The sequence below is a fragment of the Lonchura striata genome, chromosome 15, assembly GCF_046129695.1.
Source record: "Lonchura striata isolate bLonStr1 chromosome 15, bLonStr1.mat, whole genome shotgun sequence".
Classification (NCBI taxonomy): Eukaryota; Metazoa; Chordata; class Aves; order Passeriformes; family Estrildidae; genus Lonchura; species Lonchura striata.
Window position 1 is genome coordinate 16,450,118 of NC_134617.1, and position 26,753 is coordinate 16,476,870.

Below are 26,753 nucleotides of genomic sequence, written 5' to 3' on the forward strand. Positions count from 1 at the left end.
TCCAGAAATAAAAGTGTCAGCAGAATATACCTACCAGGGTTTTATCAAGTGATATTTTAATTTGTTTGGAAATGCAAGAGGATTTAAGGAAGAGAAAGAAGAGTTATGCAGCAAGCTGCTGAAGCAAAGGTGTTAAAAACATGCATTTTAAAAAGAGCTCAAGTTTTGGTGTGGTGACATGACACAGGATAAAGAGTTCAGCAGACACACTGGTTAACATGCCAAACATCTCTAACAAATCACTGTGGTCTAGCTTTGTTTATTGGGAATCACTTTAGTAACCTGAAGTCACAAATAAGCAGTAAATAACAAAAACTACAGATAAACACAGGTTACACATGCAAATTCCTGTTCACATCTCACATGTGCAGGTACATTAAGTGCACAGTTCTAAAGAGTCTTGACAAAACCAGATTTTAACAAAAAAAAAAGGTGTTAAAATGCAGTATGAAAACTTCCATGTGAAGAATATAAAGATACCTTTGTCCCTTTTAGGACTTCAATGCTGCTTTTGATATACCAGAGATGTACGACAGCGACGAGATTCAAGTAAAAGCAGGAAGAGCTCAAGAAAATAATACTGGTCAGAGAGTGGGCATTTACTTCTCACTAAAAATACACGGAATAGCTGAATAGGAAAGTCTAGCAAGAGCTTAGGAAAAAAAAAAAATCACAAAGTTGTAAAGCTGACTAATCACTAATTTTCCTATTTGCTATAGATAACAGCAGTGACATTAAAAGAAACTGCAATTCAACATTTAAAAATGCAACTTACATTTAACGACTTTTCCAAAGTGAAATGCAATGACAGCCTTACACTAAAAATTAAACAGCTGCTAGGCTCAGACCAAAATACGGAATGTTCTAGATAAAATAAAAATACAGTATTACTTTTCATTTTTTATTCAGAATGGAATTGAAAGACAATTTCTGAAGCTTGAAAGTAGTAAATTTCATTTAAACGCAGTTTTCATCTCATAGATGAGCTTTCCACAAGGGTGCAATATTTCTTTTTCTGTAATAGCTTGAAGTGTCAAATGAAAAGTTGTTGCCATTCTCACATTAAGAACAAACTGTTGTCATTAACTTAACTGCATATGCTTTTTGCTACAACATTTAACACATGAACAGACCTATAATGCCTACTGTATCTCACTAAAACAAAAAAGAATACAGTATTTCCATCTACTACTTGTACTGCTTTTAAAAAAGATTAACATTAAAAACAAAGCCACGCTTTCCTTACATCCTTCCTTCTTTTTAACCTTCTTTCTTTTGCCTGAAGTCTTCTGCCATTTTATCCAGAATTTTCTGTTGAAAGAAACCAGTTACATTTGGGATATATTTAGAGTTTCTCACAGGCACAACATAACGAATGGAAACACAAACCCAATTTTCAAGTTTAAAAGCTATGAGCATCAACTGCAATTGCAAAGGTCATAACTAACAAGGCTGGCACTTCTCCCTGCCCTGGAGTGGAGCTCTCCTTGGCAAGCCAAGGGAATTCCTTCTCCTTTTGTCATGGACTTGTGACACAACTGAGCCACTAACCTGGGTGGAATCTGCCCTCTACAGAGGCACGGACACAGAATCTTCCCTCCCTGGAGAAGGGTTACTTTGGAAGTCTGAGGAATTTGGTACCACTTCAATGATATTTGGCAGCAACATCAATTCACCTATTCTGTTTTTCCCACGCAAAGGAGACTTCCATCTCCAAGCAAGTGCCACTGTGAAACAGAAGCTGCATTCCCCTCTTCCCTCCTCAATTCCAAACCCCACCACAGTCACACAATCACCCACAGGGAGCTCACTGATCATTTCTGCCATGGAAAAAGCAAAGCAAATCACGTTTCATTCAAGTAAAAAAGCTCAAAAATTAGCATTTCCCCCCCTCCCTTTTTACATCAAAGCTTTAATGTCCCATAAGCAGGTATCTCAATGAAAAAAAAGAAAAGAAAAAAACAAAGAAAAAACACTATGGTGATGGATGAGGTGGATTTTCCTCCTACAAGATCCTGCATGGGAACTGATTTTCTGATCTACTCCTTCACAGTGTTGTTTGATGACAATTTATGTGCCATCTGCCTTCCTGGGCCCTCTGTTTATTTAGGGGGTTCCCTGTTACTGCAAGAAGGCAAATGTCTGAATTATGAGGTGCCACATTCTCCTTCTCTGTGGAGCCCCTGGGGTTTGCTTTCAGCTCAGGGATCAACTGCCCTGAAATGCATTAATGTGACACTGTAGGACTATCAGAATTCCTTTGGGATTGCCCTTTCCTCGAGGTCATATTTGCAGCTCACAGTATGAGGTTACAGCAGCAGCATTGTCACTCATGCCATGCAATCATGTGATACCTCATCCAGTAAAGAAAATGGAAAAAGTGCTCACAAAATCAGAAGTTGCAAAGGTTTTTGCTTTTTTAAACATATAAAAACTTCATTTTAAGCTTTGTTGACTGGTTGAAAACACTCTCAAAAGGGACAACTGGAAGGGATCTGGGCCATCTGCATTTACTCTGAGTCATTACTTTGAAGCCTGGCCTTATTCCAATTGGAATTCCCTCTTTAATCCAAATTTACAAGAGAAAAAAATGCTAGAGCCACACTTTAAACTGTGCATTCGGCATATTGTTTTCACAAGAGGAAGTTTTGGAGAAGTCTGTCTAGAGTTAAAAGTTACTGAGTAAGCCAATTTCCACTGCCTGAAAGGTATTTTTATTCTCAGTCCGGTCTCGTTGAGTTCTATTCCCCAGAAAGAATCAAGCCATTTAAAATGAACAAGTTTTTGCCTTACCTTCAACTTTTGATAATGAGGAAGGCTGCTGCAATGGGTCTTTTTTGCAACATCTTCATTTGTGTAGAACAGGGAACACAATTTGCAATAAAACCCTGTTTTGGGTACCACATAATTCACACCTAGAGGAGTAAACACCACAAAATAAACTAAGAGATCTACTCTACATCATTTCTTTTAATGTCATATGTCATTTCAGCTAAGTCTTAAAACCATAATTCACTTTACATTAAAAGCTGATTTATCTTTAGAAGTCTGTTTTAGTTTAGTCAAGCAGGGGCCTAGTAGTAACTAAATATGTGGAGGCTGGTTTTTTTTAAATTTAAAAATCAACCTTTCAGATTAAGGGTCCATTTTATCGGGTCCTTCAAGAACTCACAACGTTTTGTAATCAGTTTTGGAGTATTTAATATGACTCTGAACTATTACCACTGTTGTGCTTTGTGCTAGCAATTTAATGTGCTGCTAAAAGATACCTCTGTCAATTTCTGCCTAAGGAAAGGGTTATGAAAAATGCTATGAAAATAAGGAAAAAAGGAAGAAAATACTGGGTTTAGGGCGGGAGTGAAAAAGGAGGAGGAGGGGAAAGCCCTTAAATGAAAGGCTATGGGGCAATGTATTGCCAAAAATAAAAGTCAGATGAAATGAGAAATGCTATTGCAATGCACAGAGACATTTTGGAAAAGGAATGGAAACAGCCTTACCAACAGGAATGTTTGGCTGGTATGGCCCAATCCTAAACTCATCTGGAACAAGAGGTTTCTCCAGAGCACTCTTTGTTTCCTGCTCGCCCTGGGGGTCTGTGTTTTCCTGGGCGTTTTTCTCAGTATCCTGTGCTGCTGTTGTAGCATCAGAAGCTTCAACACTTTCAGCCTTGGCATTCTCTTCGCTTTTCGTTCCATTTTCCAGTGTTTCACTCTCCTGCTCTGGCTCCTCAATCTTGTCCACCTTGATCTCTGCCAGGCTGTCCTCACTCTTGCCCGCAGCCTTGGCTGCCAGCCCGGACTTGCGGAGTTTCTGGTGGTCGGAGTCCTCCTCGTCGCCCACCTCGTCCAGGGTGACGAAGCCCTCCATGCTGCGCGGGAAGCCGCCCACGTAGCGCTGCGGGGACAACGGGGCTGTGTCAGCTCAGCCTGAGCGCTGCCCTCAAACCCTCCCGAGCTTCACAGCACACACACATTCCCCAAACTCCTCCTACAGGAGCTGCCTCGCTCACTCAAACTGTACTCAAGGTTTAACCAGCTCTTTTGTACCCCACTGCTCCAGAATCAAGGATTCCCTTTCACAAATATGTATTTTTTTTTTGCATCAGGAGGGGCCACTGTTTCACCACAGCGACATAATTTCAACTTAAGAACAGAGCCAAAGCCACTTAAATTCTCAAGATGAAAGTTCTTTTAACATGAGTATCTTAAGTGGAGTACAGAAATTTTGTTTTCATTTAATTGTCCCGTAAGGTCCTTTAATTCATGGCCTGAATAGAAGGCAAAACCTTACCAGAACTATTCTATCCCCACTAATGGTATGAATGTTCATTAAAAAGAACGAAAAGCTCTTTTCAACCAGTAGAAAGCTTAGATCATCCACATTAAAACAACCCTAAAACAAACAAAACCCAACCCAAAGCCACCAACCACCCAAACTGAGAAGGTTTCAGGTTTCATTAGATGGACTGTCTAAATTCTGAATTTTTGGAAATTCTCTTGCTGATATGGAGATATCACTATTCCACATACGTAACAGCAACTCTGAGTAGGACTAAGGCAGCATTCGCTTTGTGAATGTAGGTTTTCAAGGAATGAAGTCTGGCTCTGAAGCAGTTTATCATAGCCAATGCCCACATACTAATAAGGAACACGAAGAAAACTGGGAAATGCTATTTGCATGATCAGTATCCATCTCAGCACCATTAAGCAAGTTCCTTACAAGGATCTCCCAAAACTGAGATCCATGCATATCTCATTAAATTAGGAACATACCTTTCTTGCAAAACAACATTCCAAGTCAACACATTACTACAACTTTGCACACTACTCCACAGAACTGAGTACGATTAACAAAGCAGGTAGGACCTAAGACCCACGAGAGTGTGGGATGATGTAGTGAGAAAAAGGGAATTCACACCAAGTAGCCTGTGACTGGAAACATCTCTTGAAACCAATTCTTGTCTTTCTCCAGTGGGAAAGGGGCCCTGGCTAACTGCAGATGGCCCTACCTGCCCCTCAGTGTAAGGTGTAGCTGTACATCCAATTCTGACCAAGCTCAGATTAGCCTCAAGCCCCCCGTACATTATTTTTTGAACATCATTTTGAGGCTCAAGAGTAACTACAAACAGCTTGCTGAGAAACTGCTTGGGAGAACAGAGTTCCTAGCTAAGTATTAGTCAAAAAAAGGGTGAAGAGAAAAGCAAGCAAATCCCCAACAAGCAACAAGGGTAGAAGCCCACAAATTAACTAAAGCTTGTGTCAAAACAGAATCAGGGGTTTTTAACTGAATCCACATGCAAGTTACATCCAGTGAGATCTTCCATTTTCCTCACAGGAGCTTTAACACCTGTTTCTCTCCAGACAGGTATTTTAAAGACCCACAGAGGAAGGTCTGCAACAGAAAGCACATAGTGTGCTACCTAAGTTAGACTGGGCTTCCCCCATCTCACTGTGTGAGTTACCTTTTTAAGCTTTTTCTTGGCTGCTGGAGTGGCTGCAACATTCCCCTCAGTTTTTACAGTCGCATCATCAGGCGTGTCCTTTTTTTCCTCGGTAGCCACATCAGCTAAATTGGCAACATCTGCATCTTCTCCTGCTGAGCTGCCACTTTCCAACAGTGCTGCTGCCTCCTCCTCATCCACCAGCAGCTCATCTTCAGACTCCAGGAGTAAACTGGGCTCATCTTGCTCTGTCTGTTCCCCACTTTTGGCACTTGAAGGCTCAGCAGCATCCTCCTGTTTCTCCTCTTTTGCTTTTTCTTCTGCATTGCCACTTTCAGGTTTCTGAGCAGGTTCTGTTTTGGACTTCTTATCACTGGGAGAATCTTTGCTGTCTGGGGAATATGTTCTCTTTCTGTAAAGAACAAAGAACATTGCTTGCTTGTAAACCTGGAGAGAGTCCAGAAATTACTAAAGAAAAAGATCATATTTATTTAGACAAGCCTAGAAACTATTGTGTTTCAGTTCAGAAAATGGAAGGCTGAGGGAAACCCTGAAGGACATAATTCTTCAAACATACAAAAAGATGCTCCAAGGAGAAATTATCCTTACAAGACAGGACAACTGTTTTCGGGTTTAAATTGCAGGAAGGCAGGCTAATTAGGAGCTGCAAAGGATTTCCTGAGGAGCCTGAAGAGGCTGTGAAATCTCCATCATTAGAGGAAGAGGGGGTAGCATATTTGAAGCAGTTAATCTCTGGAAAAAAACACCAACCATTTGATCTCAAAGCTTGCCTGACTCTTTTGTATTGTTTCTATACTCTGAAGAAGGTATTTCCATACTTCCTTTAAACAATATCATGGTTTAACAATAGGAAATTACCTGGTTTTATCCTTTTTCAGCAGTTCAACTCCTTTGTTGGGAATCTAAAATTAAAAAAAAAAAAATAAATAAAAAATCAGTGAGTCACAGCAGACTATGACTTACCAACTGCTGCATTAATTCAGACCAGAACACAGTCCAGCCAAGTGCTTCCAGCTACATTAACATGGAATTCTGTCCATGCCACCCACCAACTGATCAGTAAACCTTTATTTTATGTCAGACACGACCTGACCAACCTAGAAATCCCCTGCCTTTATTCACAGTAATTATTCAATACAAAACAAATGGGATATCCTGCTCCAGAAAATTCACATATAATTCCTGGTTTGTTTATGAACCAACAGTACCTAGTGCAGGCACTGGGACAGATCAGGCCTAAGCTGTCCTTTTCTCCATCATTAGTGAAAAACCTTTAGCAGACTCCCATCACTTCACCTGTTTAAGAATTACTGAAAAGGAAATGTCATTTGTATTCAAGTGATTCAATCTATTCAAATTGCCACTAAGTGCTCATTTTGCTGCACTACCATGTGCAACAGTAAGATTTGTTCATGCTCCACAACAAAGTTGATGTTTCTAGGAGACAGCCTGACAGTTCAGATTTCTCCTGCTTTTATTATCACAGAACTTTATTATTATCACAGAATATTCTGAGTTGGAAGGGACCTGTAAGGAACATCAAGTCCAGCTCTTCACTGAACAGTCCAAAAGGGTTGAACCCACAACCCTGGCATTAACCGCACCATGCTCTAACCAGCTGACTTCCTCTTGGCTTTCTACCTACTGTCCCAGTCTGATGAAGAAACATCTACAATTGCATGACTATTACCCTGGTGTTATGTAAAAACTGCCTTTAGTCAGCCTTTCCCTCCTTTGTATCACCTGCAAAGGCAGAGGTGCAGTTCTGATACACACTTGTGCCAAGGAATTGCATTTGAGGAGTCAGAAATATTAAAGCCAACTGTTCAATTTTACATGCAACATAATTTTCATTAAGAAATAGCTATCATCTACCTCCCTTTACATCTTCAGCTACAATTAAAAAAGTCCTCACCCTTAACACCAGTTTCTTGTACTTTTCAGATAAATCCACTTTCACACATCTGCCTTGGAACCACAGCGCTTTGTTGGCACAATGCTCAACCATGGCCAAAGCATCTTCTCGGGTCTCCATCTCAATAAAGGCCTGAAAAGATTAAAACACACATTAAAAAAGGCTCCTAAACACACAACGCTTTCCCAGGCAGTGTGATTTAACTTACAGCATTTCCAAATGCTGAAACAAAATTATGAGGTTCAATTTCATCCATCCTCACCAAACACTTTAACATTTACCCAAGTGCTCTACAAACCCCAGCTTTCCCATTCAGAACATCTGTCCCAGGGACAGCTCTGAAATTCAACAGACATTTGAATAATCTGCCAAAAAAGACACCATAAAGTAAAATATGATTTAAATTAAAAAGTACCAGGACAACGAAACTCTTATTTAGTATTTATGTACCCAGGAATTTCAGGGGAGCTGAGAGACTACCTCAGAATTTTATTTTTGGTTTTTGAGAGAAAGCTGAAACAGAAAGGCAGTAACTGCTGCTCCTCCAGCTTTGTGAGGAGATCTCATGAGGCTGCTGAATGAGCTTTAAACAAACACATCTGTGCTGGAGTATCCTTGCCAAAAAAATGAAAGCTGTTTCAGCAGCCAACTTAGACAGCAAAGGGATTTTGTTTTTCCAGTGAAGTAAGGTCAGGGTTGACTTCCTAGGGGGTCACACAACAGTTTAGTAATTTTTCACTTCTCAAGTGTGGTATTAGAGTTTCAGACACTCACCTCTTTGTAAAAGCAGTGGAACTTCCTTTTTTAACTCAAGGAAGCAATGAACTGGGACAGTAAAGTTTAAAAAAAATAAAAGAGCTAAATAGTTTAAACTCCTGTGTATTCCTAGAAATCTTGTTCATGCACATCCAAAGCATTTCACTACACTCATGCAACGGTCTGTCTTTAAACCTTTCTCTTCCAAACTAGAAAAGCAAAGGACTGCTTTTGTTTAGTTTTAAAGAATGAAAAAGGATAAATAAAAGGAACATGTAACAGTGGAATATATTTATGTTTCATAGGTAATGGTTTTTCAGCCCTAAGAAAACATTCCCAAGACTCCACAGAATCTGCATTATCAAATAATTAAACCTCCATGCTAAAATACCTGTTTTTCTCTTTTTAAGTCAGCTCATATTCCAGGGATACAAGAAGCATCAAGGGAAGCTTCACAGGAAGCTCCAAGGCAAACCCCCAACCTAGACAGACCTCGGATCATTTCCAAACTTGTGCCAGAGCACAAAATCCACACATGCCCCAGCTCCAGGTGTTACATTTCTTCCCATTTAAACGCCCCTGAAGCCCTGCCCCAGGGGCTCCCCTGCATCACCTGGCTTTTCATTCTCATGAGGATGTAGTTCTTGATCTTCCCATAGGGCTCAGCCAGCTTGAGCACGGCGTTGTCAGAGTAGCCCGAGTGGGGCAAGTTGCTCAGGTGGATCACACGACCAAGCTCTGGTTTTGGTGGCTCAGTCTTTTGGTCAGGTTTACCCTCAGGTTTCTAGGATTAAAAGGGAAAGACATTTTTTAAGACCTATACATAAAATATACATGGGTGACTGTCCCTTGATTAATCTGATGCACTGAAAAGTACAGAAATAAGGAATAACTTAAATGCAGCAGCATCATAACACTGACTGCCCCCAATTAAAATAAGGCAATGCTGAAAAAAGCAGAGGTGTTTTACCTTTATTCTCTTGTATTTCTGTGACAAGTGGACTCTGACAGGTTTACCAAACACCAGGGCAGGTGTTGTTGAATAATATTCCACTGCAGCCTGGGCATCTTCAGTGGTTGACATTTCAATAAATGCCTAAAATCATACAAAAACAAATTACGTGGTGCTCTTTCAGGAATCTAACTTTGTTGAAAATTTTCAAGCTCTTCCATGCTTCCTTTTAAAAATAACTGCATCAGAAACGAAAACGTCTTTTTGGTTACAATGTGAACTGACCTGCAGAACTTGGCAGATACTTCATTTAGATGCCCAAACAGAACTATTTTTTTTTTGTTTATATTCCACCTAGATTTGGATTAAAAACATTCATTTGCTTCCTGCTTTTCCCACTTATATGGTATTACTTTTTTTCCACACTTCAAAATAAGACACACTCCATAATACAACCTAAAATCAAGTAAGTTTTCAGACAGTTTTCACACAAGAGCAGAATGTGGTGCTGTTGAGAAAGCAATGAACAACCAAGCAGAAGGATTTTTCAATATTTAAGTGAAAATGCGGTAGTGCAGCATTTCTGGAAACACACTCCTTTCCCACATGTCCCTGATGACAGATGTGGCATCTCACTGGGTGGCTGAGCAAGTCCTTTTCAAAAACAAAGCTCAGACAGTGACATGAAGCCCACCAGAGACACCAGCCAGCCCCACCAGCAGAGCCCTGGGACCCAACCTTACCTCATTGATTTTATTTAGAATCAGGTGATTTGTAATTATCCCGAAGGGCTCAACAAGCTGAAGCAGCTGATATCTCAGGTTCTTTCCCCTCTGGAAATCCATGATGTGCACAACTCTGCTTGTTTCCTGTTGAAGACAAAGCACGTGCACGCAGCATGAAAAAAACTGACTACCAGCAAACCTGAAGTCTGCCAAGGCTCTGCTCTACTGGTGTAACTGTTTAAATTTTTAAAAAGTATTTGTATCTTCACTAGTGACCACAACAAGATGCATCCAGAAAAGGCACAGCATTTCTACAGATAGCCAGAGCAAGAGGCCTGCCACCCCAAACCTGCCTTTTGGCAAGTTCACTTCCCACAGCTTCATCATTAAGAGAATGTTCAAAGAAGTTCTGTACAGTTTTGGAAGAAATATTTTGTAGAGTACTCAACACAACAAACTCCCATCTCATGCCAAAGCTTCAGTACTTCCATACAAATTCCAACATCTCACTTCTAAAGACAAACAATTAATTAAACAAACAAAATCCACACCTTAAGAAAACACAGAAAAAGTATATAACAAAAATGTGAGTTAAAAAAAGAAGAATTTCAATACTAACCACTCTGCCCTTCTGCATGTGTCTGGGTCCTTGCATATTTCCATTTCCAGCTCCTTTAAGAAATGTAAAGAATGAACAAGCTTAGTTCAACCTGTAAGACTGGGATTAACATGTCTCATAATGAGTTCTTGAAAGATGTCACTTGTAATACCAGAGTATGACGATCAAGTTCTAAAAACTAATTATTTCATTGCACTTTAAAAAGGGTTTTTATTTATTTCAGAACTCTTGTAACTTGTGGTCCTCATTCCTGCTCCTTCTCTTTAACATTAAGAGAAAGAGCTGCATTTATTGCTGTTCAGGAACAGCAGAGAGTAAGTACAGCTCACTGGAAAAAAAAAAGCACCTGTTTTAAACAAGATTTGCCAGAGGAAAACTCCTCTGTACACAAAGGATGTGAAATTTCTTTATCTAAGACACTCTTTATATAATTGAGGATTTAGGTTCTAAAACACCACCAATTTAATCAAAACACCCATTGAAAAAATCCAAAATACCAAACACAAACAAAACCCCTTTAAAATAGTTTGGCCTATAGTGAAATTGGAGATATTTTGAAAAATTAACAGTGTTATTTTAATGTAATAAAATATTAATACATTTATAATCTAAAAAGTGTCTAAAATACTTGTACTCTGTCAGGATATCCAACAAAATTAATTAATTTTGCTATTTTAGTCATTTGAACTATGTAAAAGGTAGGAAGTAAGAGCATCAGGCAGGAATCTGATTCTTAGCCTCCTTTCCTGAGAGGAAGAGGCTTGCATCATCCATCATTCCAATTTATTTCTCAATTTCACTTGAAAATAAGGGGAAAAAACACTTAGGACACTGAATTCTTACCAGAAAACTCCATCAACATGTAGCTACTCAGAAGACAGATAGAAAAACCTCCTACATAGGGAAAAAAAATCCAAGTGCTCAACACATGTAGATTAATCTCAGTTAAAAATCACCAGCCATAGGGAGCTGGCAAAAAGGTGAAGTGTGGGAACACAGTACCAGTCCCACCACTGCCAAAGTATTTCAGATCTCATGCTTAGAAAAGCATTCTCATTTGTTCTTTTAAAACACTGGTAACAAATCAAAGCAAGAGTAAAAAAAAACCAAAAAAACCCCAAAAAACCAAAAAGCCTAGCAAGAAGCTAAACCTGGTAAAGGCAGGTGCCTGCTGAGGTTACCTCTGGGCCCAACAGGAGGTCCTCCAAGGTGGAATGGAGGTGGTGGTGGTCCCAAAATTCCCGGTGCAGGGTTTGTAGATTGCTGCAACATAAAGGGATCACCCCTAGAAAGAGGGGAAAACACACTGTCATTTTATGGCAAGAAACTGTGAAGCTTTAATTCACAACACACCCTAATTTCTGCAGAGCTTCTATGCAGACAACTCAGACTACTTCTACTGCTGCCCTTCAGCTGGAAAACAAAAGGAGGAATCCATCTGAACCAAAGGAAGTGTGTTGTTTCACATAAAATGTTAGAAACTCTCTCTGCTTCAAATAAACAATTATAAATACTTCAAAATTAATTACTACTTACATTCCATGTCCTGAATCACTGTCAGGATTCCATTCTGGGTATCTTAAAAGAAACAGAATTAAAAGAAAATGTAAGAAACATGCAATCTCCTCTAGCTGTGTAACACAAACAGCGATACTTGGAGGTCTAAGACAGCTGCAGCACAGGCAACACTCCAGGCCCACTGCCAGAGCCATGAGCAGCACTGACAGAAATGCTGCTCTTCAGGACAAACTCCCTACTCTGTTTGCAGAACTGCTGGTTTTACAACAAAAATGTACAAGTTGGTATCAGCAATTACCATTACATCAGATTCTCAACTGCTAAGTTCCAGTTGTTACATATACATCAGTAGGATTGCAAAGCTATAAACCAGGATCCCTTTTTGTCCTGAAGATTCTCCAAGTTGCTTTTATTCCCTAGAAGGCACAGTAAGTTTTCTAAACCTGCTTCATGCAACAGTTATTTAAAATTAGGGAGCATCTTGAGCTGGAAAGGACCCACGAGGATCATCCAGTCCAACTCCTGGCCCTGCACAGGACACCCAAGAATGGCAGGCTGTGCCTGAATGCTGTCCCAGGCTGAGCCCTCCTCCCCAGTTACTGTACTTCCAGTTCATACATTTCGAGCAGCAGCTGACAGCGGCGGCTGTGAGTCGCTCCATTGATGTGATGGTTCCACTCCTGCAGCAAAGTAAACAAGGCACAATTAGCAGCCACACATGGGAGTCCTTCCCACAAAGTCATGGCCTAGAGCAGTGTCTTCTCTGCTAAGCTGGAGTTTTGCAGATCCATAGAGAATGGAATCTGCTGGTGGTGCTTTGAGGAGACACTGACACTGGACCTACCTCTTCCCTGCTAACCTGGCTGAAAAGGTGTCTGATGGGAACACGGCTGCTCCAGCCTCAGAGTGCAAAGCTCCCTGAAAAACTCCAGCCCAGGCACAGAGGGCCATGGCAGCCTTTGGAACTGAAGGCTGTTCGTATGTCTTCAGATATTGCAGAATTTCCTTTACTCTGCTTCATTCCTCAGATTTCTACAGATTAATATGAAGTAAACACTCCAATTTTTAGAACCATAAAGAGGCCAAGAAATTGCACGGAATTCAGAAAGGAAAGACTAAAAGAAACCTAAGTGCATAGCTAGGACAAACTACAAATATACAGATGAAATATCAAATATATGACCACTCGAGGGGAATAATAAATGAAAAAAGCAGATCTAAACCAAGATGGTACAAAGTAGAAATAATGAAATTGAACCAAATCATCCAGGTAAAACTCCTCCTGGTTCTGGTTTTAGCACTAGATAGGAATGGGGGATTTCTACTTTTTCTCTGCAGACCATTTTAACTACAATGGGATTTACTTATTTTAGTGCCTGATCTCTGTATCTTTATATTCTTTCAAGTAAGAGCACAAATCTGTGCTTTATTCACATTTGGGAAGTGACAGAAGCTCTGGAGTTTCCCTGCTGCATATCTGGGAGCCACAGCCTGACCTTCACTCTACTGCTCCGCAGGGAAGAAAAGCACCAGCAGAGATAAATGGCAGGGGAAGAGTCTTTCAAGAACCTTGGGGCTTAAAGTTTTCTACAATGGAAGGTTTTTTCTTACCAGCCACATTTTCAACTATGAACACAAAGTGCACTGGCAACTGCTTTATGTGGCTCCTCTGATATGTCTGTTTCTACTCAGCACCAAAAAAGGATTTTTGCCTAATCCCATATCTTTCCAAATTTTTGGTCCCTGCCACACTACAGCAATCCTGGGTACAATGAGACATTCCCAAGGCTCACTGTAGCATTCCATATGTTAAATGCCTACCCTGCACTTCCTACAAAGGAGAAAAATCTCAATTTAAAATCTCTCAAAGTACTATGCTCCCGACATGGAGCAAGATGAAGTAATCCCTTTTATCAGGATGTAAAATCAGAGCACCACTTTTTCTTGTTAACTGCACAATATGTAGGCTCTGCAACTATAAATAGGCTGGCAATCAGGATGAAAAATACCCACCAGAAAAAAAAAATCTATGAACCATTCAATATGAAGTTTCTTCAGTTCAACCTGCTAACAAGTGTTAACATTACACTCTAGAAAACAGTCCTTTAAAACCCAAATCCTTCTAAATTTGGGGGCACAGTCAGTAAAGCTTCAGTGGCTAATTCCACCAGCCATAACATGCTTTCAACCTGTCTCAATACAAAACTGATGTAGAAGTTATCTGCAAACTACAGGCAAAATTCAGAAGATTTAATTCTCATTCAAATACTTCTGAATTGGCAAAAAAGGGGGATGTGATTTTAACTTCAGATTTTTCTTCTCCCCCAGGGAACAATGGTAGCTCATCTCCAGTAATTTTTTAATTACACAATTCTTAATCTGAATTCTCTTTGCTGCTTGCACCATTTGGAAGCACCCCTTCCCCAGGGTTTTGGGGCACCAGATTATTTGCATTTACAGGAACTCATTAACACAAAGGCCCCAAGTTAAGCAAGAGATAACCTGAACTGAGTTTCTGAAAACCCAGATTTCCCTTTGGTTTGGTTGATGCAAGCCAGAGGACACGCTGTTCCTCTGAAAATGAGGCCACACTTGAGCACCTAATTTTAGCCAGCCCTGTCCCAGGGCCACAGCCAGGTTCTCCCTCTGAGAAGCACCAGGTTCAAGCATTTCACCTCCAATCACCTCCAAATTCATCTGCTTGGGTTGCATCAGCCTTTGTCTCTGGCAGGAAAACAATCCCTCCACATCTAACACCTCATTCCCTGATAAAAGGATCAGGATTGATAAAATGCCTGAAGTAATTGGGGCACAATTTACTTCACAGACAGAAAATAAACTCAGTCTCAAAATATACACACATCAAATTAAAGAAGCAATTAAGCACATCATTAAAATGAAAAAAACCCACCAGAATTCTACTCTGCAATTTAAGTTACACTAAGGATGTTTAACACCTTGCTTGTATTTAAAATACACATTGCTTGATCAAACACTTTTAAAAATCACTGATATTTTTATCTGGAGGTGGGGAAAATGGTATTTTGTTACTACGGTAATAAATTTACGTAGTCCCAGCTATGAAAAGCATTCCCTTTCTGCTTTCCATAAATTTCTGTTCAAATCAGATTACTTTAAAAGTTATGTTTTACTTGATTGGATTTTGTGGAAGACAAAATAAGGAATTTTGTAATGGTTGGGTATACAAAGCAGAGGAAAGAAGGAGAGAAAGAGAAAAATTCTTGTGGCGACATGATTTCTGAAATCAGAAATAAAGCCCCAACCTGGGTAATAAGAACCAGATGATCCAATCATAAATATTTTACTGTGCACTAGCAGTTTTAAAGTCAAAGTATGTTCCTTAAAAAAAAAAAAGTTACAGAAGAGGTCAGCCACTTACATTATGCTGTTAAAAGAATTTGGTATTTCTCATACCTGGAAAGGTATTTCCATGAGGATATCCTTTCATTAGATCTGCACTCCAAAGCGCACTAAGAGCTGTGAGCCTTTAAAATAAAGAGCTAAAAAGACCCCTACTTACAGGATTACTGGTTGCCATCTTCAAGGGCCTCAGAAGGTATTATGTTCAATCTAACCAAATGAAGTCCTTTTACAGAACTAAGTGTGGCAGCTAAACTGTTAACACTTAAAACTTTAGTGAAAATAAATGTCAAATACAGGAAACAAGAAACCTGGATTACTGTATTTTATATCAAAAGTAATTAAAGCAACACAAGTTCATAAACTGTCAGATCAGGTGGAGCCATACAGCATGTGCTCTAGAAGTGGTTTGATCCTTTCCTTGCAGGGACAGAATAATTCTTGTGTTTCAAAAAGATCAGATCTACAGAACAGCACTTTTTGAGAGGTTAACTGTAAAGAAATGGTTAGTAACAGCAATTCCACATTGTATCAATTTTACAGTAATAGCACTCATGTTTTCAATTGAAGGCCTTCAAGCTAATTAGCCACTAATTGTGACAAGAGGGGCACTGTATTAGCCAATTAAATTGCCTAGTATACTGGAAATCAGCAAGATGAGTACACTGGAAAAGGTGAAAGTGAGAAGGCTCTGGAAACACCATCTGAATCATGTTGAGTAACCTGCTCCCTTTGCAGAGTTGCACTAGGCGTGGATAACTAAGAGGGAAGTTTCAGCATCACCGAACACACCCGAAGATCCACTCTACTCGTGAGCCAAGTAAAGAACACTACTAGGAACACAGAGCAGGATACTGCAACAGCAGACTGATTGCTCGGAGAGTCTACAGGGATAGATGCAACATGTGACAATAAAAAGTGAGTCTGAAGTGTTCTAAGAAAGTTGTGAAAAAAGGAGAAAAATGACGACAAATTTCAGCCATAGTATGAGATAGAGTGTTAAAGTGAAATTAAAAAGGCAAGAATGAGCTAATCTAAAACGTGGTTTTTACTTTTGCAAATAAGTTCCAGGGCTCTACATTAACTCTTTCCCTCTGGACAGGGAAAAAGCAGAACTATGCAAGAATGCATCTTAACTACATATAAATCAGCAATCAAGACAGATGTGGAGGAGAGCTGAAACTAGCTTCCAGAATGGCACAGTAGATACACTGCAAAAAAAACCCCAAACCAACAAAAAAATACCAAAACCCACCCCAAAACTGCTTGAATGCCAGATGTTTGTGGTTAAGAGAACATGTAGATGTAAAATATAAACAAGATATCCCAGTAGATGATAGCTGTTTGACTTGAAGTTAAGCAATCTGGGCAAATAAAATACATTAATGTAAAGCCCTGGTTTACAATGTTTGTCAACAATTACCTTACAAATAAACCAAGTGCCTTTTTCACTCTCAAACCAACTTTCAGATCATTTCAAAAGCAACCAGGCCATAGAAATAATTAAAGAAATAGGTAAAAACAGAACAGGTACTACAACGTAAAGGAAAATAGAAGTATCTGGTGCATAACTCACCTTATTAGAATGAACTGGCATATCACATATAGAGCACAGATGGGGATAACCCTTCGGTAAGAATCCATGGAAGTCTTCAATATTGCTATTTGGAGGAGCACCTCTCTTTTTCTCAAAGAGAGATCTCTCGGGACCAGGACCACGACCCATTCTGTCATACTCACTGTCAAATTTATGATAGTTATGCGAAGTCTCACCATAAAAAGATTCATCCCTACACCTTTCTCCATCTCTCAATCTGTCATCTTCATAATCCATTCTGTCATAATAACCAGATTCTTGAGAACGACTTCCATGGTCGTAGTCAACCACTGGGTTGAGACTAGGACCACGATCATCAAAGCTATCTCTTCTAAAATGCCTTTTTTCTTCCCAATCATCCCTAGGTACTCTGTATGGTGGTTCCCGTGTGGATGATCTGCCATCTCTACCATAACCTTCTTCAGCTCTCCTCCTTTTAAGTTGTAGAAGGATCTGAGGCAAGTTTTCAGGAGTGATCTTGTCCTCGGGATAGCGACTCAGTTCATCTAAGTCTCTAGCAGACAGACCAAAGCTGGCCAAAATGTTTGTGGCCTGGTCTGCATCTCCACGGTGCTGAGAAGACAAAGGGAGCGGACCTCTACTTCCAATGTTAAATATAGACTGCAAATTATGGGAAGAGGTACTACCAGAAGACAGTGCACTATGAGATCCTTGTTGGTTCAATGAAGAACTCATTCCAAGATTCATTAAGCTAGCAAGGCGTGCAGTACCCTGGTTCATCCTTCCAAGAGATGCTGGCATATTTAAAGACTGGGTAGCAGCAGCAAGAAGGCCTATTCCTGCAGAGAGGTCACGCCCATGACCTTGTGAATCCCTACTCAGAGATGACTGCTGGAATGACTTGGACATTGTAGAACTAGAGCTTGTCTACTTTATGGATCAAAAAAATTCTTTGCTTTTTTTTTAAGATGGCTGAAAAGAGAGCTCACACTAGAAAGCTAGGCAAACTTCACTTCAAAAATGGTAACGCCAAGAAAGAGGATCAATAATGACTGCAGATCTTCTTCAAGCTGAGAAACACCAGACAATTCTGTAGAAAAACAAGCAGTTTTAGTCATAAATCCCTTTAAACAGATGCAGTTTTAAACTTATGCATCATGTTGAACTAAAAAAAAACATTAAAGATCTCAATCTTACAAGGCTTTTATCACATAACAGATTCAAGAGTTACCCAGAACCTACATGTATTATTGCAGATAAAAATACAGTAGTGTTTCCTATACATACTACTCTTCTTCCACAAAAAGCTACTTTCACACTGAAGAAAAATGAGTTTCAGAAGTCTGTGATGTCTGAAAGCATCTATAAAGTTTACTGGCATGTAAGCCTTGATCTCTGGTTAATGGCTTTGTTCATACCCTACATTAACGTACAATGTCTGTGAGAAGAACACAAAAAACTTAGGCCCATAGAATCCAAGATGATTTTGGCATATAACACATATTTGAAAATGAAACCTCTACCACCACAGAACAGGACGAAAGGAAGTTAAAAGTAACTGAAGTCTGGACAAAAAGTTTCTGCTCTCTAAGATCTGTAAATAAGACCAAACATAATGTTCAGTCTTTATGCAATAAAATTCCAATTACTGATGTGAAGACAGATGTGAACAAGAAAAACAAGTTTTACATTTTGCAGGAAGTAAACAAGACCTCTTGTTGCAGTTACACTGCTAACAGCCTTTCTGAAGGGATTCTTTACTCTGTTACATGGCAGCTGTGACATTAGCTTGTACTCTCAGACCTCAAACTAACAAGGTCAGGCTTAGTGCTGGGATGGGAGACCCAAGGAAAACCCTGCTCCTGCAGGAAGAGACCCCAGTGAGTCAGGAGATGGCACCACATCCCGGCGGCACTGCCTGCCTGGGGCTGGCACTGGCACCGTGACCACGTGTGGGAGTTAAAGATCCTAAAACACTGCTCACAAGACAGAAGTGACCCTTTAGTGTCCCATTAGAACACTAATCTAGCACTCAAATATTTGGTTCAACTGTATTTACACAAAGTTTTAACTGAACAGTCTATCAATATGCACAGCATGCTGCAATGAATACATTTCATAAAATGTTCTTTTAGGGCAGAGCAGAAATAACTTTAACACTTCACCCCATCCTCCTCCAGTGTTGGGACACATACACAGTTTAAAGCAATTCAACATGTTAAAATACTCCAGTGGGAATAATCTGCTCTTGGGTCCCTGATGCCACAAAGCCCTTTCCAGTGTGGGCAGAGCAGTTCTGCTTCTCCAGCATTGCCACCGATGAGCACATCAAACACAGAATCACTGGCAAAAGAAACAGGCACAAACTGCACAGCTGCAAATGAAGTCAGCTCCCAAGAGAACAGGTACGTTTGGGGAGGAATGGAAAGGACAAAATTAAAGCAAGGACGTTTCCTTGAAGAGACCAGGTCTGCAGAAGGCAATGGCTCTTGTACTGGAAAGAGAAGGAAAAAGGTCAAGGTTAGAGGTCTCTAGCCCCAGTGCCTGCTCAATACACAGCCTGTTCCAACAGTGCACAAAACTGAAAAGCACTTTTTCTCTATAGCAGCATTTATGTAAAAAAAAAAAATCCCTGAAAAATACACAAAACTACCTCTGCAGAGTAACTCTATACAATTTGCTACATAATCTGTTATCAATGCATCTAAACTCATTTCAGCTACGTTTTTAAGATTCAAATACACTGGAGTCACTGAAAGGAAGCTTAACTGTGTGACATTTGTTAAGAATAAGAGACTGTGAAACATGTGGATGAAAATAAGTTTGGAAGTTCTGAGGCGGAAGACAGAAAACACTGCAAAAAGCTTCAGAGGAAAACAGTAACACAAGAACACAGGGGGAGCATACCAGCTGAATTCAAAGGGAGATGCCCCAGAGAAGGGGGCCACACTGGAGGACACCTGAACAGAAAGCACTGAAGAGCTATATTGTAAAAATGAAGACTCTTTTGAGGTCAGAGAGGAACTCCAACATTCACCTGGGTACCATGCTTTTATCTTGCATTCATTCACTATTCTTCAAAGTACTTTTAAGACAATTTTACAAGCTGATCTTTACTCATTCAATTTTTACACCTAAATTTCCTCCTAGTTCATTCACACACTTTCAGAAGGGTTTGAAGCTGAACTTACTGGGTTTTTCATAAAATCAGGTATTCCAGAGGGCTGAGCCTGACCCGGCAGCAATTTCACAGATACCCCTGTGGTCAGGACAGGCTCGCTGTGTCCTGCTGTTAGTGCAAGGACACACACTATTCAAGTTTCCACTAAATCAGGAAAGTTCTCTACTTTTCAAAAACACCCTTTATTTGAACAAATGCTCCCTAATCCTCGTCACAGCTGTCAACTGGCAGTTCATTGTGTGCTGCTGCAGAGATTAGCAGGGAACAAACCCCATGGCACCCTGGCCTGGCAGGACCAGGGCTGCAGGACCCAACAGTGCCATGCTGAGACCCCAACCAGAGCTTGACAGAATGACACCCAGCTCCTGCAGCTGCAAACACTCAGAGAAGGGACAAAGGGAAAATAAAATAGGAAAGATGGGAGAAAAATCAAGACAAAGACACAGAGAGGGACAATCTTATGGAAAGGCATGAAGTGGGACAGTATGACAAGTGTATGATGAAGACAGAGTACACATCGGCAATTGGTGCCATCAGTAAATGCCCTACATCCAATTACGTACTTGAGTACTTAGATTAATAAGTTTGAACATCATCAAAAAACCACTATTTATCACACCACTCATCTTGCAACAGCTGCTGCACTCCACTCCTAACCAACCCTGTCCTTTAAGACAATGGAAAGAGGAGGGGGAAGACCTCTACCCTCACACCAAAGATGTTTAACTTCCACAGGGTCAGGTTTAACGTGATCCCAAGGCAGCACTTCCCGTGCCGATGATTCCATGCCAGTATCGGATAGAGCCAGGTTCCCGTGGAGCAGGGCCAGCTTTTGAGAGAGGGTGCCATCAACTGAGTCACAGCAACAAGAGGGGTAGGATTGAACAGCTGCCTCGAGAGCCAGACATGAGTTAGTTGAAAGTGTTATGCTACTTGTTCTCCATGTAACTTCAGCTACTCTGGGAACAGACAGGCTTTCACATACACCTCTTTTTAAGATCTGTGGACAGAAATTTGGCCATATTAAGATTTGAAAATATATAATATCAAGCAATCTTGAAATAAGTTGAAAGTCAAAATGTTATTAGATTTCCAGACAAATGCAGACAATGAAAACAATTTGTATCTACAAGTTGCAAAAGAGTTTTCTATAAAAGGCAGACAACAAAAATAAGGAATTTGAATCCTACAGAGTACACTGTTATCAGAGCCCAAAATGAGGCTGATTTTCAAACACTGTAGAAGGTTTTTCTCTTAGTGTAAATCTGAACATATCTTTTCAATAAAGCTTATGAACTCTTGCTCCAATATTAAGTTTAACCTGAGAACTGAGTTTAATTCAGTGAATTTTTGGAATATATTGATCATGCTGAACACAATAACCTCAGCTTGTCACCTCTTATGGAACACAAATAGGCTGAGAAGTCCCCAGCTCCCCATTCCTTCTGCCACTCTCAGGGGGTTTTAACCTATGCATAGTTACTGTAATTTTAATATTAATCTTGTTCTTAGAACAACACATCTTTTACCCATTTCTCTTTCACTATTTACAAGAAAAAGACTTGAAAAGTAACTGTCTTCACTTTCTAGTCAGTTTCACTTTTACTTCAAAACACATTGAATTAGAATAAACTAAGCTGTGGTAAAAACATGAAATTATCCACAAGCTGAAAAGCACACCCTCAATTTGTAATAACACAATGCTTTTGCAGACCATAGACCCTTGGGAAAAAAGTATCATAGAAGTTTTTGGGAGTCTGCTCTTTGGATAAACATCCATAGGTCTTCCTCTTCTCTTACACATCGTACTTGGTGTGGCACTCTCTTCTGCCATGGGAGAATTCTTCTGCTCCTTGGCAAAACTGGCTCCAGCACACCATGGCAAAAAGGGCTATTGAGGGAAGAGCTCTGGAATTTGGACACGCAGGCCCCCCATGCTGCTCAGAGAATTGATGGTGGCAAAAACAAGAACTTGCAAGGAAATTAGAAGCAGATGTTATCTAGTTGCTGAATGACCAAGTACAATGGATTTCAAATCCAAGGGATTAACTTTTGGACAATACAGAAAAGGTCACTGTATTGTCCAAAGGCAAAGGAGGCATTGCCCAGCTGCCTTAAATAAATGCAGATTCTCACTCATTTCAGCTCCCAATACTCAGAGTGGTTATTTAATACAGCTGTTCCACAGGCAAGACAAGCACTCCTCTTGTTCAAGCCACCTCAAAGGTCATGCCCTTCATGAAACTTCAGGAGCACCTGGCACACAGGACTCGTGCTTTTTCTGGGCACAGATTAACCAGTCTGCTTCAGGCACAACAACTGGAGGAGTTTCAGTTCTTAGGATTAAGTTTATCTTCATCCCAGGGACTTCTTGATCAGAGAAACACAAAATAATCTGAGTGTTTAAGTGACTGTAACAGAGGATTGCTTCAGAACAAGTAAGTGTGACATCTGAAAAGGCATATTTACAAATGGGGAATTAAAAAGACTGATTTAGCAATCCAGAATCTTAAAAGAACTTACAGTGTTCAACATCTGAATGCAAAAAGGAACACAAAAGAGGTTGGTTTCCCATTTCTGCTCATTATATAATTTAATATATTCAACCAGCCCTCTTTTGTAAGAGATGCATTTATTCCTTTACAGAAACAGAAGTAGAAAAAAGAAGATTCGAGAACAGTAGAGAAAGAAGGCAAAACCCATGTATTTTTTGAAAGGGAAAGAAGTAACACCCAGAAACAGGTAACTGTTGTCACTGTGGTGACCACACCACAAACATAGGCTTCCAGCCATTCCTTTCTACAGCTTTCAATCCCACAGACACCTTCCGAGCCTCCACTTTCCAGTAAAACACAAGCACACAGGTTCCTGCAGCTCCAAAATGCTCCTTGGAGCCACTAACAGAGGGGCTCTGCCAAAATCAGAGTCTCTGTGGAATTTCACTGGGAAACTCTGGCAACACAACTGTGTCCTTATGCACAACAAGGACACAATTCTTCTTCATTCCCAGCAGGTGTGGGGACCAACAGCCCCTCAGACACCAAAATTTTGATACCAACCCCAGAAGAATTCACAGACCAATTTTTACCATTAAAAAAAAAAAAAAAGGAAAAAAAAAAAAGAAAAACCTCACACAGAACAGTTCTGTGTTCTGATATGGTAACCTGAATTTCCATCTGCCTCCAGGCTTTTCCAGAGCTGGGATAAAATCCTAGTCTTTCCCAGCTGAAATCCTACTTGAGGTTGCAAGAAGTATTCTAGCTGCAGAGAAAAATCAAAGAACTGTTTCATTGGTTCAGTGCTCAAAATAAAAACCCTTTTGTTGAAATTATGACTGCACAATATGGTACTTAAACACTCACAAACTAAATGAGTTCAGAAATATAGTGAAGTATTTGCTTTTGTTTTTAAGACTTGTTGACTCAGAGCTGATGAAGAAAGGAAGCAACACTAAAAAAAACACTCATAAATTAACAAACTGAATGGAAATAATTTCATTGCAGCTCTGCTTGCAACAGCTTTTCCCCCAGATTTGCTAAGCCACCCAAAGCCTGTTGAGTATTACATTATAAAATACCTTTGTATTCACCAAATCTCTCAGCAGAGACATGTACAAGTCACAGCAAAGGGCAGCACATAGCTTTTCCTAATTTCTCACCCAATTAATGAGTGTTTTTATTTAACTACAGTCCTGCATAAACCAAGTGGCTATAATGTAACAGCTATATGAAACTTCAGTCTGGAGCCCCAAACACGGACTCTTCTTCCCCCTTCTTTAATTAATTTCCAGTTTTTATCTGCAGGAACATGGATATCCACATTTTAAGGACACATTTAGGAGTTTGTCTGGGGTTCTTTTCCCATCATTTAGTTCCAGGATGCATGCAACACCAACTGCATAATGCAGAAGTACAGACACCAGCTTGTTACTTCACAAACATGTCCAAGGTCTGTGTGCCAGTTATCTTCACTCATAGTTTAGTAATAAATCATTTTGTAAAGTTTTTTTTTGACAAAATTGAAGACAAAAGTACACTGATTTCTTGGCAACACAATAAAAACGTGAGTATGCTCCACTACACATAAAAATAATTCACCATTTTAGTACATCGAAAGCTTAAAATATTAACACTTCAAAATACAAGAAGATTAAATCACTGGCTCAATAGATTCTTTGTAATGAAGATTCTGAAAATGCACCCTTTTCTTCTCCCCATGAAAACTACACAGACTGCTTTAAGAAACTTACATTTTTGACCAGAGCTGCTCCCTACTTATATGACTTCAGGAAGTCAGGACCACCTACAATTCAAAAAACCTGAAGAATTTAAGGCTGAGAAAAAAGAATAGATTGTTCAACAGTTTGAACCCCTATTAGATACTTTTTTCCCAACGGTCTGCATCGTGGAAAGAAAAGCAGGCACACATTTGGAATCTGAGGGATGGTTCAGCTTTCTTTCAACAGCATAAATGCCTCATTTATCATTTAACAAAGCAGTTTTTCAGTCTCCCAGAAAATTCTTTTCAACTTCTGGTTGTTTTCAGAATAGGTGAACTTTGTATCTCATTACTCTGACTCTGGAAGCCGAGTGTGTACATTAAAGAAACGGAACGTTATCAGTCCGCCACAGGAAGGAAAAAAAAACATCCCCGCAGCTTGATTTGTAAGCACAGCCTGAAATATATGAAAGTGAAACTGAGTAGAAAGAGAGGTCAAACGGCTGCCTGCACAGTCAGAATTCTTGTTGCTCACTTCATTAATTCTTAAGGCCAGATAGGCATCAAAACCAGCAGATTCAGAATCCAATGGCCTTCAGAGAGTTAAGGACGGAGGGGGGAACAAGGCCGCCTGCGAGGCCGCGGCAGGCGCCGGCAGCGTGGGCAGGGGACAGCTCCAGGCAGCAGAAAGCGCCGAGCGGGAGCCGCTGTCCCCGGGACCGGCGGCGGGGGGGCCGGGGCTTTGTTCGGGCCCGGCGCGCCCGCAGTTCCGGTTGGCGGCGGGCGGGGGCGCCCCGGGGACCACGGCACCGGCCGGGCCGGGCCTGCGCGTGACCGCCGCGCGCCCCCCCCGCCGCGCGCTCCCGCCTCGCCCCCCACCCCTCACGGCGGGGCGGCCGCCGCCGGACCCCGAGATGGCGGCGGGCCGGGGGCGCGGCGCCGCTCCTACCTGCGGGCCGGCGGGGACGGAACGCGGCGGCGCCTTCCGCTCGGTGCGGCGCCAGCGGCGGGGGAAAGGAACGGACGGACGGCGGAACCGAGGGAAGGAGAGAGGGACTGAAGCGGATGCGCGAGCCCCGCGCGCGGTCCGCCGCGCTCGCGAGAGCACGCCCGCCCGCTGCCCGCCTGCTCACGTGCCCGGCGGCGGCCGCCCCGCTCGGCTCCGGTATCGCCGATGAGTCCGCGCCGCTCCCGCCGCTGGCCGGGACCGCCCGCCCCGCCCGCCGTGAGGGATGTGGGGTGTGGGATGGGGACGGGGAGGAGGCGCAGCCGGTACGGCTCTCGCGAGAGGTGCGGGCCGCTCACCGTGCTCTCGCGAGAGCGCCGTTGCACCGCGCGCCGCCAGCCCGCCGCCCGCGCCCCGCTCATTGTCCGCGCTCCCGCGGGGCAATATGGGAAGGCGCGGGGGCGGGGCGGGGCGGCGGCCACGCCCCCCGGGAGGAGCGCGGGGCCGCGGGTTCGCGGCTCCCCTCGGCCGCTTCCGGGGAGTGGCACCGCCGCTGCGGCATGTGCCGGGGGAGCCAAGGTGTCCGGTACCCCGGGTGTCCGGGATAGCCACAGGATCCTCCGGTCCCACGCTGTTCTCTGTGTCCCAGGGCACTCTCACGGGCAGCCAGCCCCGCCCAGCCCGAGGCCGCTCTCCTCAGCACAACGCAAGTGTCGCCATCGCTAAAATATTCAAAACTCTGGGCTCTCGCTGGCTGTGAGGCTCGTTAGAAGATTCTGGTAAAAAGGCCCTGCAGTCCGTGTGCAGGGCTGTGCTGTTCCTCTGATCCAACATTGCCACCTTGTGCTGGATGAGGAGAGGTCCCTGTACTGGTGCCCTCCTGAAATCTGAGTTGTGACCAAAGTACTTGTACAACCCCTCAAGTACTATTGTTTATTTGGATTTATTTCATAGTCAACATCTTTCTTCCCTATTTAATTTTGTGGCTAAAGAATCGGTTTCTCCATTAGCCTGGAAACTGCTGTGCTCCAGCAGCTTTACGAAGGTGAGGGCATGTACGTGAATTCAGGGAAAGCTCCAGGGGAAAGGAAAAATCTGCCTCTTCAGTTCATCACAGGCTGATTTTTTTTCTCTGTGAATAGCTGGAGAGCACAATGAAACAATAACACAAGGTATTTTTAAAAAATGGAAGTGGTACAACATACATGTTGAAATAATATAAAAATGCTCAGAGAACAATCACAAGAAATCCAGCTCTTAACAAGCTCAAGGTAAGAAAACAATTAAGTGCTCAAAAACAAGCCCATAAATCTCAGTTAACAATCCTGTGCTGTGGTGCTGCAAAGCAGTAAAAGCAGAGCAAATGTAAAGCAATTCAGCCACTTTTGCCTAGCAGAAGTCATATTTAGATTGCAAAATGTATGGTGCTCCTAAACAGAACCATAAATCATGTTGTCATTTCCCAAGTACAAAGGCAGGTCCTGCTCCATTTCCTGGCTTTATTTCACTGCCAGTCTTGGACC

The 26,753-nt window shown here is 41.5% G+C and overlaps 1 protein-coding gene across 4 annotated transcripts; it reads right to left on the reverse strand.

Moving 5' to 3' along the window:
• Nucleotides 1–243: 243 nt before the first annotated feature.
• MATR3 (matrin 3) lies at nt 244–25,678 on the reverse strand. 4 transcript variants are annotated; one of them, XM_021543099.3, is made up of 15 exons: nt 25,590–25,678; nt 16,904–17,975; nt 12,565–12,626; nt 11,965–12,006; nt 11,610–11,713; nt 10,429–10,481; nt 9,828–9,953; nt 9,103–9,228; nt 8,746–8,916; nt 7,377–7,508; nt 6,320–6,363; nt 5,462–5,852; nt 3,498–3,894; nt 2,794–2,915; nt 244–1,311 (listed from the first exon to the last, which is right to left on the reverse strand). In XM_021543099.3, the coding sequence occupies exons 2-15, from the start codon at nt 17,792–17,794 to the stop codon at nt 1,261–1,263; spliced, it is 2,712 nt and encodes a 903-aa protein (XP_021398774.2). In that variant the 5' UTR covers nt 17,795–17,975; nt 25,590–25,678; the 3' UTR covers nt 244–1,260. The 4 variants fall into 4 exon arrangements, with proteins under 4 accessions (XP_021398774.2, XP_021398773.2, XP_021398776.2 ...); XM_021543098.3 differs by lacking the exon at nt 25,590–25,678 and adding an exon at nt 25,234–25,365; XM_021543101.3 differs by lacking the exon at nt 16,904–17,975 and having other exon boundaries at nt 25,590–25,674.
• Between the last annotated feature and the right edge of the window lie 1,075 nt (nt 25,679–26,753).

What these genes read in the sequence shown, in the direction of transcription:
- MATR3 (XM_021543099.3), bottom strand. Translation starts at nt 17,794, where the DNA reads ATGTCCAAGTCATTCCAGCAGTCATCTCTGAGTAGGGATTCACAAGGT. An exon ending in TCATGAGAATGAAAAGCCAG is followed by an intron (nt 7,509 to 8,745) that starts GTGATGCAGGGG and finishes TAATCTTTTCAG; the next exon opens with GCCTTTATTGAGATGGAGAC. An exon ending in ACAAGAAACTGGTGTTAAGG is followed by an intron (nt 6,364 to 7,376) that starts GTGAGGACTTTT and finishes TTTTAATTTTAG; the next exon opens with ATTCCCAACAAAGGAGTTGA.